Genomic DNA, 19,554 nt, shown 5'->3' on the forward strand with positions numbered 1-19,554 from the left:
GAAGTGTCAATCATTTATAGGATTAAGGTTACGAATCAATGGCAGATGACATCCGTCATGTATCACACATTATCATCGGTGGAAACATTCTGGAATTACTAATATTCTAGAGTGACGACATCCAAGTGATTGAGTCGTAGCAGCTCGGTGATTTCTGCGACGAGTTTGTTAGAAAAAAATCAGCTAAAATGAAGTAGCCTCGTTCCCCTAACCTGCCAGAGTGTGCTAAGCCTCTTTTCAAGTATCTAAAATTCAAATTAGTAGATGTAGGTAGTTCACATCGGTAAGAACGTCTCTTGTTCTCTATGCATTATTCTTTTCCAATCCATATAATAATAATAATAATACAAACCTCACCTCAGTTGTAGTGTAGTGGTACCGATGGAGCGCACCTTGTGAGAACAAAGCCCATTATCGATCATTCCAATTTGTCAAAGTATATTTAGCCATATCAGTATCGGCCAGAGGACTCCATTCTAGTATATTTGCACTTTCAAGATGAAAGCCTAAACGATTAGGTTAGGTGATCTGGTGAATCATCGGTGAGAAGCGTTCATTAATTTTAATTCACATAACCATTATAACTGGCACTTTAGTGATAGGATGCTTATATCCTTGGTGGTATTTTTTGGTAGAGATGGTATTTTTAATAGATCATAGGCCATCTCCTTCCCCATATTCACTTAAGCTGTAAATAACTTAGGAACGAAACTTGTACGATATGGAAGTGTGTTCGTTAAAAGAACAGGCTAAGCATTCGATATTATTTTTTGACCAGCAACTTTATTCCATGTTAATGTCCCGTTAGGGAAATAGGGTATGGGTAAAGGAACTGATAACACCAGAAATTTTTACTTAGTCTACAGTAATTTGAATATTTGACCGATTAAATCGTTCCAAGCGAAAAAAAAACTCCAAACGTTTAATAGACCTTATTAGCACCGTTGCTATAGGATATTTGTTAGTTAATAGGGAACATTTTTTCTATCATATTAAAAAAAAAAGAACGGCAATACGTACTACCTTAAGTGAAACACTAGTACCTAAGCAGTAAGTTTTTGATTGCTACAAAATGCGCACTTTTTTTCTCTACATACGCATCGGCAAATGGTATGTAATATGTAAGTTATTTCCTGTACTACCTAGCTACGTGTTTACGCAAGTTTGTCCATTTAACACATCCATTCGTAAACAGGTCAACAGATACCTAACTGTAGTCCTGAGCAATGTTAGGAACGAAAGTTTGGCTGCAAGGACCAATAACTAAAGTCCTATTCTATCGAAGCAATACAAGCCTACTATGCTGTCAAATTGCGCCTCCACACCAGGCTCTAGCAGCTTTAGCTTCACCTTCTAGGTCAATGCATCAAACGTAGCTGCTTCACGAAAACTACAAAACTCAACTAAAACGATACGTGTCGCTGCACAGCGAGAGCTTCCAACGGAAGCTTGCGCATCCAAAGCGAAAATTATGTTAGTCAAGGCCATCTAATTGCGTACGTTCATTTCTAGTAACCCAGACACTGTAATCAAGCACAATTAGGATCTCAAACTAATTTCGAAAAAAGTAATAAGAACGTATATGATGTTAGCAAATGTGCCAATAAAGCATATGATCGACGTATTAGCTAAAGCGACATAAAGGTCGCTTAGGTTCAAATTTGTGCGTGGATGCGCCTGTAGAAATTTCCATGATAGGAAAAACGATGCATATAAAGAGCAATCTCTTCTCATCGGTCTCTCCTAATTGCTTTTATTAAAATACCCTACCAGGCAAATTTTCGAAGCAATGCTAAAACAGCGCTAGCGAAATCTATCGTAGGAATAGCAGCTAAGGTCCAGTTTTTTTTTCACCTGAAAAACGCGTTCCATTTTATTGCGGCAACGATCCTAAATTTTACTCTGACCAGTTTCTTCGGCGGCTTTTGGCTACAACGACCTGCGTGTATGTTTCCGGTACATTCTTCTGCTGTTAAAAACTCCACTCTAGACCCGACGTGAAACACACGTCTCTACCAAGTAGAATCAACATCCACCTATAGATTCACAGGAAGCTGTCACCAGATATTAGCGCGCGCGACATAAAATAATAGAACCGTATATGTTAAAGTCAGCGCCTTGGCAAACTTCGACGTGTTCAGTTTGGTGACAAGTCGGTTGCACGTCTTCACACTGCCACGTAATACGGTGGCACTCGGTACCAACGTCGAATTGTGTCTGTTACGACATTGTACCTAGTCTTTCCATTTATGTTAAATAGAGGTATGTATTACTCATCATTAATTGATTTCTATCGGTATTTTTGAATTAAAAATGAACACCCAGGCATATTATCCCATGCAAAATCTTTGGTAAGCTTTGGCAAAATCCAGCATTGGTAAGCTAATTATAACCAAGGATCAACGAAAACTGTGTATAGAGTAGTCCGCACTGATCTCATCGATGCCGAAATTGGCAAACGTTGAATACGAGCTGCATTTTGACGCTCGCGGGCATTTGAAGGCGTTTAGTGCGATATCGAACTGTTCTAGGACGCTACTTGAATCTCTGTAAAGTTAAATGTCATACCCATTAACGGAACCTATAGCGCTCAGCTCGCAAGCAAACCATAAGGGTCTGGTAATGGCCAACCAGTACCCGGGCCGACTTCTTCCGTGTCGCCGTCCGCGAAACGCGGGTGGCGCTTCGGTCTAGATCGAGGCTTAGCTTACTCGATTAACTGGCTTCTTGGCTAAGGCCCACACTCGAACGCGCTCAGTCGGCGCGCTAGTAGAACCCGCTCACCGAGTTACCCTCAAGGCAACTTGCGCATACCTCAGCTGTTACACAAAGGAAAAGGAAATCTGGCCTCTTTTCTCGTCTTTTCTCATCCATGGTTTAAGCGACCTAAGGTTTTCTTTTCTGGGTTTTCGTTTGACCACCCTTTCGTGTTGTTATCGTTCGTCCAGAGGCCATACGACCACAGCTCAGTAGGCAATAGAAACTGACCGCAGGGTTCAAGGTAGGTGGTTAGATAGAAGGGCTAGCGCGAAGACGGAGATAATTTTCCCTGACATAGAAAGATTCTGCAGAAGACATTTTCGATGCGCCAATAATACTGTCGGACGACTCAGCAGTATCGTTGTACCATAGAGTTATTAACGTGAGTTGTACTCCTTCGAGCACGTTGAGTTTGCAGATAGTATTAAACGATGTATTATTACTGCTGTGGTTATGTATGACTTTTCCGTGTGCTTGAGGTGTATCGTTTCGTGAGTGTTTTCAGTGTGTACACCTCAGTGGTGATTCAGATAACAGCTGGGAGAAAACGCAAATGGACCGTGCAATACGCATGGCTAGTAAGATCCAGGGGACTAAGGTCACCTGGAAAAGCTTGTATTTGGGAGCAGTGTCAACTTGAATGAATTTTATAGCGAATGCCCATTATCTTTCTAAAACTTCACATTGATGCTCAATAAATGTGTTTACGGTGACCAAAATAAGGCCTTTCAACGGGTAAACATATTTCAATTAGTTCTGTGTTCAGATTGAGCAAAAAACAGGCAAACCTATATTTTACTATGTTTATGTTATTTAGTTCATTTTTGCATTCGGATGTCTATAGAAATCGGACATAAACTGTAAACGCTATGCCTTCATCGATGTCCCTTAGGTACATTCCCATTTGATTCATTATAACTTCCAACAATTCATCGCTAACAGCATTCTCATTTAAAGTACTTTGTTGATTTTTGTATAAAGTAGAAAAAATTTGATAAATTGCATAAGTAATCCTAAATTACTTTACGAACAATTAAAGTCACATAAAATTTCGAATGACCTGTTTTTGACAAAAGAAGATCTATTCCGGTTGCCGCGACGCCATACGGAACTAGTACGAGGCATGTAACAACCTCGAAGTCGAACGTTCATCTGATTGAGATCTGATTGAATAATCGACCGTCCATAAAGGAACAGAAAAACCTAACAGTAGTACTTATATTGTGCTATAATGGTCCTACGCTTGAGCGCGAATTCATCCACTTTTCAAACGCTCTGGATCTAAGACTTTCTATGTACTCTCCAAAAAATATCGAAGATACTACTAACAGTTATATATTTACTGATGACGATGATTTTTGTTGGAATCTAATAGTCATAACTTTCAGGTAGCCTTCAACATATTATCCGCTGACTTTGGTCACATCTAAAAAATAGGATGACAAATCGTAAAGTAAAGAAAGCAAGTTGGATTGGACTTAGTTATAAACCGCTTAGCCAGTACCGCAACGTAGAGATAATACTAGTCGAATTTCGTGACAGACATTTAATCTAGTGACTAACTTTACTCATCGTCCTGATCCACTTGTAGCTAAATATGTACCCTTCAAATGATACAGATAATCCAAATTTTGAGTATACTATGAGATAAAGGAAGTCAAACGCTATTAATAACTCTTATAAGTGACAAGTGCTCCTAAATGTCCTGTTTAGGCCTGCTGTGCAAAAATGTACCTGTAAATCATGCAGTCAGACCAACCATAAGCAACATAGATGTATGAACTCTAAGATTAATAGTCAATAAGACTTAAGGTAAGTCTAGTTATTTTGAGTCGTAGGTTCTAGGTAAGAATTTCCCTCTATTTTTTTTTCTCATTTGAGGATGAATAAAAGACTAATAGACCAAAAAAAAAAGGGAAATTGTTCGATGTCACTTACTAGTAACTTATCTAATGAGGTGAATCCATTGCGTTCAGTGGTGGCAATGCCTCTTCTCCGCTGTAGCGACTAAACGGCTAGTATCAATATTTGAAATTCGCGGCGTTTACCGATATCGGATCTCTCCAGAATTTGTTTCTAGTTCTTTTTGAAAACACAGACATTCTATATTTTTATCCTGTCCGCCACTGTATCGTGCGAGATTCAAAATATCGTCTACTTTTTTTTATCTATTCGTCAGCTCCCTAGCGGAGCTTACAAGGAACAACTAAAACTCTGATTAATAGTAGCCTTTAATATTTATAAATAACAGAACATATCTATGATCGTAATGTGTAGTTTATCTGCGTTGTTACAAGCAGTGTACAATAGGCTGATTACCGGCTCTTAGCACAAAATCCATTCAAGAAACGTCTGTATATCCAAGAAATCGAGATGTTCATCACTATCGACATAGACAACCACTAATACTAACTGTAATTGGTACATACGCAGAACGAATTACCGCCACGAATGTCACAACGGTTTGCTGTTCGCGACTTAAGTATCCAATTGAAAATAACGGTTGCAATGAAATGTCTGTACTTTGTTCATTTGTTTAGCCGAAGGTCATGATTAACGAGTACGTACACGATCCGATGTCTCCGAATATTTTGGAAGGGCACCTGTCTTTCAAACACTGCGTTACGTCACCGTATTCTTGAAGAAAATCAGGACTGATACATGGGACCATATTTTTCGCTCTAGTTGACGCCGTGATTACAGAAGATAGGGTTCGAGAATAGACTCTTTCTTTAAGATAACATATAGGAAACGACAGCTTCTTACGAACGGGAAATTAACCACGAAACATTTGGAGAAAGCTTGAAAATGAACTGTAAGTACTAAATGTAGATGCTATTTGATTGTTTTTTCCCTTTAGCAGGAACGTTTCTTCTGGGCAAAGATGTCGTCCTTTGCGGCGTCCCTCGCCGCGACAATAGATCCTGTTCGAAGCCAGCTACTGCTGTCGTTAGCGTCATTGTCTATACTCCTCAGCGCGCTTCACCGTAGTCAGGCAATAGATCATGTTAATATCGGTATGCGTAGTATTCGCTCTCTACGTGTAGGCTAAACTGAAGGAATCAAGTTAACTAACACAGTGTTATTTTTAATAATGCTGTAACGTTTTTGCTAACAGAATGCAGTAAACTTTTCTATATCCCAACAAAAACCAAGAGATAACAAATTAATAAGTTATCATTATTTCGATATGAAAGCAAGCGTGAACAAATTTCAACCCGAACGAATTTTTCGACTCTTCTTTGATAGGGAACGCTTATTTGGCCCTTGATGTGTTGGTAAGTCAGAGTCATTGGAGAGTCAAGATGTCACATTTAGAACATGATTGCAGGTGGCAGATAAACACAGGTATTCGCTATACCGTCCCTGAGAAACCTGTTTTTGTTAAGCTGTATGGGCGTGAATCGCGTCGCCGCTCCCTGGCTGTGGCAATTCGTTAACTTCGTGCCATGGTCCTGCGTTTATCTTTCAGGAGGAATCTTTGACCAGGAAGATGAAGGTCTAGCGAATCATTTCACGTTAGCAGTAGACCGAGTGAATCGGGATTTGGGTATGCTCGGCGCTACCAAATTTCAAGCAAAGGTTATGAACCGTAGATAATGTTTGGGTATAGAAAAATATACATGCTTAATAATAGCCATTAAATAGTGGGTCAGTTGGACAAAAAATCTATAGAGACTAAGGTTGCACTGCATGTCTATTGGTGCTCTTTTAAAGTTGACGTCATAATATTCCTAATTGTCATATTCATATTACTGGCAGTAGGCGGGTGTTAGGAGATTCTTTCTTCAGGTAGTAATGGAAAAGATGGATAAAAATACTACAAGCAAAGCTCTAATGAGCATACAAGTCTGGGCGAAACATATAAGTCTGAGATATAGTTGTTGATCATCTAAGATTTCCTACGGTTGGACGGATGTTTGTGTTTCTGCGATGACATGTCGGCATGTTTGGGGTCTATCCGCCACGAGCGGTTAGTAGAAAGATAAGATCGTAATGACTAGTGAAAACCAATTTTAAGAGCCATCGATTATGTATTCAACTGTGTGTACGAGTGTACAGCTGCGGGCTCGCATAGGTTTCTTTCCTTAATTGACGTTCGCACGTTATAGATGTTTCGCGTTACACCAAAGGACAGCTTCGGCGCATCAAAACGCGGTTCGTACTAATTTTACTCAATAAAATGGAGAGCTATACATTTACTGATAATTTAACAATATCTATCATAATGAAACGGAAAAGATAATAAGTGAAATGAAAATGTCACTTGGTTGCGGTTTATGATAATAGAGCAGTTGCATTGATCACTCAACATAAGTCACATATGACGCCTAAGTTTGTCTGGCATAACTTTCGTTAGTCGTTGTTTTATCGTGTTGTTCCCTCAGTGTGTGAACTTGCTCGGCATAAGGTCGCAGCCTTCGTTGGTCCTAGTTCTCCGAGCGTTAAAGAACTAGTGAAGGCGACAGCGTTTAGGTAAATCCGCATCTTTTTATCCGTTACAGTTATCGAGGCAGATTTCGTACTTAACATGCGCTCATTGTACGAAATTTACTACAGCATACGTAGGCGATGATAACAAATACAACAACGAGATCAGTATTAGTCACGACATTTTTGGCTCGCTAAAGTCTCATCACGGGGACGATCCATGCCTCCATTTACTACAACCATTATAGCTAATGCATATAAATATACCAAGTTCATTAACAGTAGCTTTATTATTTTATTTGCGATTATTAATGTGTATCATAAACTAATATTTTATTTACGAATAAATTTTAATCGTGAACGTTTCATAGACTCAACGTTCCGCACGTTTCAACAAGTTGGGAGCTACATGAACGCCAATCACCGTATACGCTCCGGATGTACCCAGAGGCGGACCTGCTTGCGCGGGCTTACAGAGACATCATATCCGAAAAGAAATGGAAGAAATTCGCGATTTTCTACGATTCCGATGATGGTCAGTTGAATCATCACAGCACAACCCAAAAATTTGAATGACAAACATGCAGCCAAACCGTTGGGCTATAGGGAGCTATGAAATGAACAAATCCTATCTTTTATCGGTAAACGGCTGGAGCTTTGTATTTACAGATATATTATTCAGAGTACACTGATCACAAAACACCTTTACGGCCTAAAATAGCCTTTGGAATTTTCCATCTATCCCGTCCATGGCACGCGCTCGTAAATCTTACTGCGACTATTCATATGCGCTGTAAGCTCATTTAGGATCGGCACTCAAGAGTACTTGGGGTTACGATAATCGCGAGTACTACGAGAAGGTACCCTACTAATGCCTACTGAACAAAGCCTTCTAAATCAATCAAGCTTTATTACCGCAATCGCACTTTCCTATTCTACGAAATCAAACGTGCACCATCTTGCGCTTATATGCTGGTAATTCAAATAAGTTCACGTACACAGAGAAGTTTTGGGGGGCGACGACTGCTAAAGTTGGCAGCGTGCTTCGCGCTTATTCGTTACAATAATTTTTACTTTATTCAAATTTTTTTAGCCCCTTTTTCTTTTTATTCATCGATTAGTAGTTTTCAGCTAACCTAAGTTGGAAACTAAGCTGGAAAATCTAAGCACAGAAAAATGAGCTGCCGTAATTATGTTTGGCACTGACAAAATGAAGATTGTAAAATGATTGGCGAAGCTTTTTATGGACTGCTTAATACAAAAAGAGAGGTGCCACCACTCATGTTTCCAATAAATCATTCTTTTCGTCCTAAACGTCATTTTTCAAGAAAGGTTCCGAGACATGAAAGACTGATTATCTAATACGTTGTGTTTGAGGGAGGCCGTTCATTGGCGCGGGATGCTCCATCAACTGATGTAGTCCGTTAAGTGCGATATTTAGTCAATAAACGAAGTGATGCGTCATTGAAGATACATAGCTACGGAAATCATTAACTAAAGTCCCTTGGGTCAGATCACGTCAGCATATGCATCAAAATTTCCTCAAAGTATAGATAAAATACGAGATCCGGTCTCTAAATTAAAGTTACACGTATCAATGCTCTTCGAATGTTATTATATGGTTATTATTATATGGTTGACTTTTTTTCAACTTTACAGTGCTTGTGATGCTGAAATACGTACTCGCGGACGGCTTTAACCAGACAGCGCCTGACGTATTATTATACGAATTTGATCCAGATTTAAGTTACGAGAAGATGCTCAAAGATATCGGAACACGGAACCACTTCAACGTCATCATAGGGCTTCGGCCAGATAGGTGAGTTTGTATATGCAAGAATTTTTTAATCAAACCTTTATAGTTATTATTAAAGCTGATCAGAGATAGTTGTTGAACTCGAACTCTACATACAGGACGCTTATTGGCACCCGAATTTAAGCACAAGTAACGTACTTCTTGTGCGGCTAGCTAAGAACACTCCAAGAGTATACGACAGAAAAGTGTTTTTTAGTTTAGATCTCGCGTTCGGTATAAAATAAGAAGAAAGAATAAGAAATAAAACGAGAGATGCTAGTAGATATGCTAGAAACTTGCTCCGTTGGCAGCAGATCTCGTTGAGCAATAACCTGCCGTGCGATTACCGCTTGCAACTGCATTAAAGTTACCTTACGAGCACTGAGAATCATGAACGGGCCAGATATTTTACCACACATTCGAAGATCTGCAAAACCTGTGTATGTATTTATAAAGCTACAGAGTTCCTCAGCTATAAGGATTTGTTCTAGGAATTAACGAAATGTATTATTAACTGTTGTATTAAGTGTGTAAGCATTAACTGTTGTTTATCTAATTCATGTTTTCCGCGTCTTGCGCATTGTGTCCTCAATCTAGAGTCAAAGAAGCTTTGCTGGCTGCTGAGGGTTCTTATAGCTCGTTTTACCACTCCTATCTGATACTCGGCCTGGTAAGTAGCGGCGAAGTTGTCATATTGTTTTGCAGTTGATTGAGAACATATAACTATAGCCAATACCAGGTTGTCTGAGGATAAACGACATGATAACTTGGACATCAGTTCTGCGTAATTCATAGCAAAAGAGTTTTCTCACAAAAGTTATGAGTGCTCAATGGCCACAGATATATTCTTTGTCCGTAAACATCTGACATAAAGGAATAATTTGCTCGATAAACATTTTTCCATCGTCAAGTCTGTAGGCGAAATATCTTCTATACACATCACGTTTCGTTTTTTCGTTACTTTAGAGCTACTCTTTTCGTCATATCAGCATCACTAACGCAGAACATTGCACGCGTTTCAAGGACTTTCACTCTTACAAAATGGAGGAGGTCGTAATGCAACGCTATTTGGCGAACGTGACGATGTTTCGTCTGGTGGATCCGTCACGGTCGGAATTTCAGGAAGTCAACAATCGACCGAGATCCAACAGTCAGCTACCCACGGATAGCTCAATATTCGGCCATGTCGACGCGCCAAATGTGTGGGCTCCTCCAAGTACTACGCCGCCCGATGACCTAGATGTTGAGCGACTGACGGTAATCTAACAAGAAAAATGACTCATTGTTTATTAATTAATGCTGAATATTTGCTGCGTACTTTGAGTACTTGACCACGTATGGTAACAACCTGTTTTATTTGTAGACAGAGGAAGCCTTAATGTACGATGCCGTATCTCTGATCGCTAACGGTGTACACAACCTTTTGCGGATGAACATTCTCGGCTTTCAACAGTTAGACTGCAATAAAACAAACAGCAACTGGGACTATGGACAGTTGTTCCTCGACCACATGAAAGAGGTGCGAATTATAATCGCTTGAATTGTACACAGAATGTACATTAAATTCGGTTTATTTATCTAACAAATAGTCATTAGAGTATGTAGGTGTTTTTTTGTTGTAAATAGGCAATTCTTTGTGTATGTTCAGCGAAGAAGTCGTCAAACACAATTTGATGGGTTTCCTAATTATTTGAGATGAGCTTTAAACTGGTGGCGTCAATGATTGCTTGAAACAATTTACAGGGCGTATAATGAATGAATCCTTTTTCTTTTTCCATTTGGCAACGTTTAAAAATCTACTTCTATTACCACATCTGTATAGTTGACGATTCGTGGTTTGACGGGCGATGTGCGCCTCGATAAAGAGGGCAAACGCGATATGTTCACATTAGACGTACTCGAATTGAACAAAGGAAGTAAACAGTGGTCATTCCTTAAAAAAAGTTCCTGGGATCCTACGACGGGCATTAATAAGCCGGAAGGTGATGAAGCTGTTCACGACGTAGAGTTCTCCGTCAGCGGAATGATTCTCAAAGTCGTCACTGTGGAGGCAAGTTGCTATGAACCAACGTAAGCAAATGTCGGCTTATTGTGAAAATATCAGGGATAGATAGAGCAATCTATTAAGAATACGTAGCTAGAGTGAGCGACCAATGCTGTCTATAGAAATCTTTTTTTATAAGTCATGCTTAAGCTAAACTGTTGACGGCAAGACGGCGATCCGTAAGGCCGAAAGCACAGCTTAGTCCATCGCAGCGTCTTCGCTGACTGAAGGAATGAGATCACGCCAATGTAGAGATGACACTGTCGCTTATCGTTCGAGTTCTGATATAGTTTTTTTCTAATCATTTGTGAGCCGAGCATACGCACGTAAATATACCATAAAAAGAAATAAACAGAGGGTAGTATTTTGTACAACTGTTGTTTAATGCAAGATACGTTTGCAATTCGTTCCATATTCTTATGCATCCTTTAAAATCCATCGAAAATTGTCACAAAACGATTCGATGATCGTCTCGGGATTAGAACGCACCGTACACTATCATCAATCACTCACTTACTGGTCAAGATCGTTTCTATGGATATGCGATTGATCTGATCAAGATGTTGGCTGAAAAAGCCAACTTTACCCCGGAATTCTACATTGCTCCGGATTCAGCTTACGGTTCGCACATTGGCGGCGGTGTTTGGAACGGAATGATCGGTGACCTCATGAAACACGTGCGTTGATGCCTAATCCCTATAAGGGCTAAAGCTCGATAGAAACTGCATAACATAAACATGACCGATCTAAGATCAATTGTATGTTGTATCTAAGACTTGTTTGTAAATGTGTTAATGACATATGTGTAAGAACCTGTTGTATATATATCATCTGTAATATTAGCTAGACCCTAGGTACGGTGACCTAATAGCGAACACTGTATGTAAAACTAATGCGGGTAAAGTGTCCATTAGAATAGAATTTTTTTTTATTATAATTGTTTAATGTGTTTCTGTCAATGCAGAAGGCTGACATTGCAATCGTAGACCTGACGACAACGGCCGAACGCGAGAGTGTCGTCGACTTTACGACACCGTTCATGAATACTGGAATCTCAATTCTACTTCGAACTCCAGAGATGCAGCCACCATCGTTGTTCTCGTTCTTGCATCCATTCTCACCCCTTGTCTGGTTTTATACGCTGACTGTCTATATTCTGATCACAGTCGCTGTATATGTTTTGGGCCGCTTTACACCGTACGAATGGGTGCCCTCACATCCATGTGATCCCGATTCCGAACCGGAAAATCAGTTCGGAACTATCAGTGACTGTTTTTGGTTTACTATGGGCAGTATTATGCAACAAGGCTCAGATCTTGTTCCCAGGTCAGTTTATGAAATCTATAACTGATATATTGGGAAAGTTTCACCTTAAATAAATTGTATTTTAACTTTATAGCATGGCATTTACGTATATGTACACACGTATAATTTCATTCGATGTTTCGCAAGGCTAAGGGGCCCTTGAAAAGGTAACTGCTATAACCTAAGTTTTTGTATCCTATATTCGAACTATTTTATGTTTTGTAAGCCTACTCCGAGCAATTTATCCATTTTGCGTTGCCGCCATTAGCCAAATAGGCTTAAATTTGTGGAATTCCGTTAAACCTATTATTATAAATGCTGCAGTACATTGTTCTTCTGTTCCACAGGGCTGTCTCTACTCGTACACTGGCTTCGTTATGGTACTTCTTCTGTCTCATCCTGATTTCGTCCTATACGGCTAATCTGGCCGCCTTTCTCACTGCAGCTCGCATGAGTTCACCAATTGAGAACGCAAACGATCTTGCAAAACAAACTGATATTGCGTATGGTGCAAAAGATGGCGGATCCACCAAGAGATTTTTCCAGGTATTAGACTCCATATATATACTGAAACGGATTGACTCAGCTCTGCTTTTGCCTGGTAGGAACTATTGCTCCACAGCCACTTGCTTTACCTGTATAGGGCCATAGATGTGTAGTTATATATTTATATTGAATGGTCATTTACGGTTCGTAAACCGAAACTGAAGCAAATATTTTTCTGCAGTTCAGAGGAGCATCACTTAGCTGAGTATGCGCGGAATGACCTTTTGCAGTAACAAAAGAGTAACAGGATAATTTGATCACTCTAGAACTTCTGCGATTTCTGGAAGAAAAATTATGGCAAATGACTTTGGCATCCTCTATCAAAACACCATTGAAAAATTCTCAAGATACCCAAACTAGTCTAGCGGCTAAAGCTGCGGACTATCCGACGGATAAATTATAATGATATATTAATTAATCCAACGAAGTTGTCTGCATTTTTATCGGATAGCTGGATATGTATGTGGTCTGGCATCGTCACGATGAAGGACGACGCCTCTTCGATTCGGTGGTTTCGATCGATTTTTCTATAGGTTATTGTAATTTCGCTAATTGTTAGCAGTGAAGAGCTAAGGCAATCGACGATAGTAATTCAGGATACCTTTCAAGTTCCACCAAACCCAAAGCATTACCTTGTTTGACGTCGGTATGGACGTTGTCACAGGCTGTAAAGCAATTTTTTATTTGAACATCGTTATTATCAAATGCAACCTCTTTTTCATTTGCCCGTTCTAGAAATAGCTCAAGTTCGAAATTCGATTGAGAACGTTATTTTGGGTCGCTGTATGCGCCACCCAGAGTATGGAGTTTCTTTTGCAGATAGAGGTCTTTGATGGAATTTTTTGGCGGTGTCGGTTTTTTCCACTTTCGTAATAATATCATCCACTTCTAGTCCGCCATTGCGACTGCTTTTCACATTGTAATTTCCAGAACGCGAAAGACCGAAACGCTTTTTAAACCGTTTTTTTCTCCATAACACGACCACACGTTTTCTATAGGCTTATATGCACATATAAAATGTAACGTAATATCATTATAAAATATAAGAAATTTTGTATTTGTGAAATGGTGCTTACATTCAAAGCGCTCTATCTTGGGTCAGAATAAAGACATGCCCGATAATCTTGGTACATTCACTACACCTAAGTCCGAGTTTTCAAACGATACAAGCTCGTATCACCTGAAATAAGTGACATTGACGTTATCGTCACAAAGATCGTCAATTCTTTTTCCATTATCCAATACAAGAAGTAATTGAATAGAAAGAAATAGGGTCCAAGCCCAGACAGGTCGAAATAGCTCTAAAACGCATAACCTGACAGGCACATTATAAATTTTTCATATATCGCATATATTTATATCATAAGACATAGATGGTACATTCAAATTATAGAAGAGTTTGACAGACCAATCGTTGTAACGGTTCTCCACTACACCTGGTACCGTACGAATCAGATAGACTCGTCGCAGCGATTGTAAAACAATTTAAGTAAGAACCAGCTATTATCGGCAAAAGTGTCAGCGACACTAGAAACTCTTTCTGTTTCCCAAAATAGAGTATGTACGTTATTGCTAGTTTTCATGCGGCTCCTAAAAACAACTAAACAGCCATTTTTATATGCCTACATTTCTAGACAGAAATCGACGGGCATTTTGAAGGGAAACCTCACCAATTAGCTTTTTTGAAACTTGCTACTTTATTTTGTATTTATCGGACTTGTTGGCAGCTTTGGAAGCCGTGGCTTATCCTCTGTCCAAAACCTGATTCCGCTATGATGGAAAAATATGTAGCATCCTCAAAGCAAACTTCAACAATTTTATACCTACCGATATTGCTTGACATATTGTTGCTATCAAAAATTATTTTCAGATGAATGAAGAAGAAATATTTTGAATATGACTAGTGAGCGGTTTGGGTTTTAAACTGAAGGTGCAGGCACAGTTGATGGCGGTTACGTCGAACAAAAATGGCGTTCAGGGGTGACACTTCTAGCATACGCAACAAATGTTATTCGCCAAAAAATCTATTCAATATAACCACCATTCACCGCGATTGCATCCTCAGTCGGAGCCCTAGCTCTTCACTAGTCATTTCCAAATATCTCTTTGATCAGCTTGTAATTTTTGAATACCGTTAATCAAGAGATATCAGTAGGTGTCAATCGTAGAAGTGTCGTCCGAAAAATTCCGGCCAAAAAAAATTTTGGAACCGTAATACGCCTTAAAAAAGCTAACCATTGGGCTTATCTGGACGACCTAATGGGCAATTAATATTGCCCACTTAAAAAAGCCATAAATTTCTTCACCAAAAATCCAAGCCTATCAAAAATCGCCCGCCAAAGCTTTTCCTAATATATCCTAGGGATGCGGAGCAGAACAATTAATAAATTAAACGTACATTCTGCCGTGGCTCATTGTTGACTTTTGCTATCACTCGTCATCAAATATCAACAGAACAGCAACAACACTGTCTACAAGCGCATGTGGGCGTACATGGAGTCCCAAAAGCCGTCCGTCTTTCCAAAGACAAACGAAGAAGGTATACAACGGGTGTTAAAAGGCGACTATGCATATTTGATGGAGGTGACATCCATTGATTATCTTGTTGAAAGGAATTGTAATCTGACAAAAATCGGAGGCCTACTGGACAACAAGGGCTATGGTATTGCCACACCCCAGGGTAAGTAATGCCACAAACAATGACGCTGAATGGATACATACATTCAAAAGGCGAACATCTAAACGAAATAAAGCTATAAAATTTTGCGAAAGAGTTGTTTGAGCTCAATGATAAATTGCTCAGAGTAAACTCTCACTGTCTTACTCTAAATTAGATAGAAAGATTAGCATGATACACACTTAGTGCTACCATGGACAGGGAAGTAAAGCCAATTTGTAAGGCTATAAACATCATTTTGAAAAAACACTGACGGAATTGTAGCGCCTGTCAACTCACGCATAGTCCTTAAGGATTAAGTCACCAAACCATCATTTTTTTATAGAGACAACTTGCATTTATAAAGAAATATTAATTTTTATGTAGACACTCAATTTTCTGTCTCTCTGTAATTTATGAATATTAATTTAAACGGAGCTAACATTCTAATCCATTTACATCAAAGGTTTCCTTTTTTTTTTATAACAGGATCTCAAGTACGTGGCATTCTGGAGCATCATTTGATCATCATGCAAGAGAAAGGTGTTCTACAAGAGCTTAAGGACCTTTGGTGGAAAATCCCTGGCGAACCTTGCGACAGAGTTAAAGATGATTCTGCTGAGATGAGTATGGAATCCCTCGGAGGTGTTTTCTATACGCTGTACGGTGGCGTTTTAATAGGCGTCTTTGTCGCACTTATTGAGTTTTGGTGGGAAAAGTCCCAAGCTCCCTACGGCGAGAGAGTAAGCTTGAATAGAAAACGTTATATGTTACATGGCCTTATCGAATTAGATATGTACTTAAATCCTAAATGCTAGTTTAGAAGGACTGATTTTAGTGGTATTGAAATTTCGGTTCTAGCCTGCCATTGTTGTCACGCGTCTGATTCGATGTGCTGCTGACTCAGATATGTTGGTTATAAGGTACAGTTTAATTATATGTATTTTGTTCCAGGACCACATCTTAGTCGAGTTTCTTCGCGAGCTGAAGTTAGTGTTGACATGCACTGGTTCACGGCCAAACCCTGAAAGCGCAGATAATTCGATAGCCGACGACGCTGCCTCGAGAAGATCGGGTCATTCAAGGCAGGCGAGCCAGGTGTTCGCTACGTTAAATACCTAAACTATTAACTTGCTGAAAAAAAGTTGAACTCAATTTAAAAAGTGCTACCCCTAAAAATGAAAAGAAAACGATAGGTGAAATAAATATAAAGTGTTCAGAACATGATTTATACATTTTACCGGAATTTTGCTCATGTTCAGATAGAGGAAATTATGATGCAGGTCGACGTCATCGTCTCCACAACCACCTACATGATAGTAACGATAGCTCACGTACTTCAAGTTTAGCGCTACATTATTGAGGTGTTCCGATACGATAAACCAAATAGCGACTATCAAGTGGCTCTTGAAGATGGTTTGTGTTATTAACTTTTGTTGTTAATTTAAAATTACATAACATAACTTTATAAACATTTATATTTATTAAAACACCGCTAATGCGAATGCATTCATTGCTATCCATCTCCTGCCAGTTAACATTGGAAACTACGATGTAATACAGAGAGTGTGCAAGTATTACGGCGATAACTTTAAAATAACAAATTTAAACCAGGACGCACAAATATGTTGTCGACTTCAATAGACTTACGTCAAGCTGCTAATAATAATAATAAAACTACAAGCTCTATTTTCTACACGAATGAGCTGCTGTGCTATCAATTGCTTTCTAGTTTTCGAGTTAGGCTAGAGTCAGTGTTTTTTTGAGTGAATTTGAAGCCGGTCAACACCAACAGATCTGCTGTCTTTCTACCATAGTTTATAAAATTATTCCATTTAAAAATAACAGCATAATCTTATCTTGCGTTAGGTTGAAAACACAAAATGATCTGTATGATTGTTTCATAAAAATTTTATTAGGTTACTTAGCGTTCTTTGCTTAGTTATTATCAGGCCCGTGTTCATGGTCGCTATTACGGTGATGATGATATTCTCGGAAAAGATGAATTTAAAATATGTTGTAAATAAAAAGTACCGCAGTATCCACGCTGATTAAACGTAACCAGCTCGTATTAAATCGAAAACTTGATGAACCTAAATTGGCCGCCTTACCTATCTCGGCACCTGGTCAGCCAGTACAAATACAAATACAATATACAACATAATACATCGCTAGCTGTCGCTTCACGACAAAGAAAAAAGGTACATTCGGGATATTGATACTGAGATTTTTACTAACTTTACACTCGCACAAAAACTTTTTCGCATACCATGCGAAAACTATTGCTACTTTCAAAGCAAGTCAACTGAGCTAACAGAAGGAAATTATTTAAAATTTTTTGCCATATGACAGCTATGGGATATATATGAATATCCCCTTAAATAGTGTTATGAATATATATATATATATATATATATATATATATATATATATATATATATATATATAGAGAGAGAGAGAGAGAGGGAGGGAGGCAGTAGCTGAAAGTGACTTTGCACAATTTATACTGCTAGTTTTTTGTGACAAATTCCTACTTTTCACCTATGTTATCGTCGACTCGCATACGTAACTGCAGGCTAACCTAAAATAGGCCAACAATGAAAACATCTTTATATCCTTCCCCAAAATGTTTCATTTTGTTTACACGATTTCAGTTCCTAAATCAAAATAGGTACAGATTACCAATAAAGAACTGACGTAGAGTGGCACATGACCACCTCTAGAATTTTCAACAGTAATTCAAAAATTGTGAGATCTTTATTGTGAATATGTTACTTGATATACAGTCCTGAATCTTTCTTCTTTCCTCATGTGGACTCCAAAAAAGAATAGCGAATCATGCTTGATAAATGTGTCACGAACTCGGCATAGGTCATATTAGAGTTTCTATATATATATATATATATAATATGACGCAACTAATTAGACTAGCACTCGCTTATAAGCAAAACCCGAATTTCGCCTGGCATTAATTTATACGTACTGCGTAGCACGTTTAACGAAACGGCTCAATAGGATCGTGTTATCACTATATAACAATATGGTTGGGAAATAAAAATTTATAGGCTACTTTAGCTTACGAATAAGACTTTTAAGTAGCGACGCTTACCTTGGTATCATTCGGACTCATTTTAACTAACGTGATTGTCAGCTGCAGGCTACCAGCTTACACTAAATAATTTAGCTTTACTATTTCGAACCCAACGGTTACCTCCACTTCGTTACTACTGCAGCGGTACCACCGGGAACACTCATCTAATAGATAGCTTATCAAATCATTAGTTTGCATTTACTGGCCTTTCAAAGAAATGAAGAATTACAATTAGGAACGAAGTTTTGATTGTCCGGACTCTACCCAAAAATACTATTTAATAAAAAAACTTTTATATAAACGGTCTGGTAGATATAGGCTAAGTTTTCTATATTAGAACGATTCTAGGGTTCGTAAATTCCTATATACTAAAAATCAAATATGAGAAACCAAGATTATAGAAAACCTTTTGACTTACGGGAAAATATTTAGGTCAAAATATGGCCATATGGCCAACATGTATTGCTAGTTCGGGACCATCTCTTAGCCAACTCATAGTTTACGTAACTTTCACGGATATCCAAAGTTACGAAAACCCATTCGATACGTATCAAATGCCAATGTGCAACTGTACTGAAGGAGTGCATCTTATCTGCAATACAGATTGAAGACAATGGGGCAAACCGTTACGTTAGGGTTCATTGGATGCAAACTTGAGCAGACCCTGTAAGAATGGATACTGGAAAGTAGAGTATAATAAATGAGTACACTTATGTGACAATGATGCGTGCCTGTAATCAAAATTATAAGCGAAGGTTGTGCTACTAGGAATTTTAGCTTAATCAAAAATAAATATCACGTCACCTACGTTCGTACATAGTAATATGATAATGTAATTGCGGCGAAATACTGACTAGACGTTCAAACCGTGGCGCAACTCTGTACAAGACTAAAGATTAACTAACTTTCCATTGCATGTTTCAATG

The 19,554-nt window shown here is 38.7% G+C and overlaps 1 protein-coding gene across 16 annotated transcripts; it reads left to right on the forward strand.

Moving 5' to 3' along the window:
- Positions 1 to 2,718: 2,718 nt before the first annotated feature.
- LOC111247324 (glutamate receptor ionotropic, kainate 2-like) lies at positions 2,719 to 17,239 on the forward strand. Of its 16 annotated transcripts, XM_086984934.1 has the most exons (19): positions 2,720 to 3,142; positions 4,474 to 4,572; positions 5,301 to 5,471; positions 5,621 to 5,777; positions 6,233 to 6,342; positions 6,873 to 6,918; positions 7,149 to 7,236; positions 7,563 to 7,726; positions 8,851 to 9,010; positions 9,584 to 9,656; positions 9,953 to 10,243; positions 10,350 to 10,505; positions 10,809 to 11,036; positions 11,513 to 11,707; positions 11,995 to 12,356; positions 12,683 to 12,881; positions 15,336 to 15,561; positions 16,027 to 16,280; positions 16,492 to 17,239. In XM_086984934.1, exons 4-19 carry the CDS (start codon positions 5,645 to 5,647, stop codon positions 16,657 to 16,659), a joined length of 2,853 nt encoding a protein of 950 aa, XP_086841060.1. In that variant the 5' UTR covers positions 2,720 to 3,142; positions 4,474 to 4,572; positions 5,301 to 5,471; positions 5,621 to 5,644; the 3' UTR covers positions 16,660 to 17,239. The 16 variants fall into 16 exon arrangements, with proteins under 16 accessions (XP_086841063.1, XP_086841067.1, XP_086841060.1 ...); XM_086984933.1 differs by lacking the exon at positions 4,474 to 4,572; XM_086984935.1 differs by lacking the exon at positions 4,474 to 4,572 and having other exon boundaries at positions 2,720 to 3,001.
- Positions 17,240 to 19,554: the final 2,315 nt, after the last annotated feature.

Source organism: Varroa destructor, unplaced genomic scaffold (assembly GCF_002443255.2).
Source record: "Varroa destructor unplaced genomic scaffold, Vdes_3.0 BEIS01000003.1, whole genome shotgun sequence".
In the NCBI taxonomy this organism is placed as follows: Eukaryota; Metazoa; Arthropoda; class Arachnida; order Mesostigmata; family Varroidae; genus Varroa; species Varroa destructor.

Coding starts and splice junctions, on each gene's coding strand:
- LOC111247324 (XM_086984934.1), top strand. CDS start 5,645: ATGTCGTCCTTTGCGGCGTCCCTCGCCGCGACAATAGATCCTGTTCGA. Junction 10,506..10,808: donor TCCTCGACCACATGAAAGAG/GTGCGAATTATA, acceptor ACATCTGTATAG/TTGACGATTCGTGGTTTGAC. Junction 12,357..12,682: donor GGCTCAGATCTTGTTCCCAG/GTCAGTTTATGA, acceptor TCTGTTCCACAG/GGCTGTCTCTACTCGTACAC.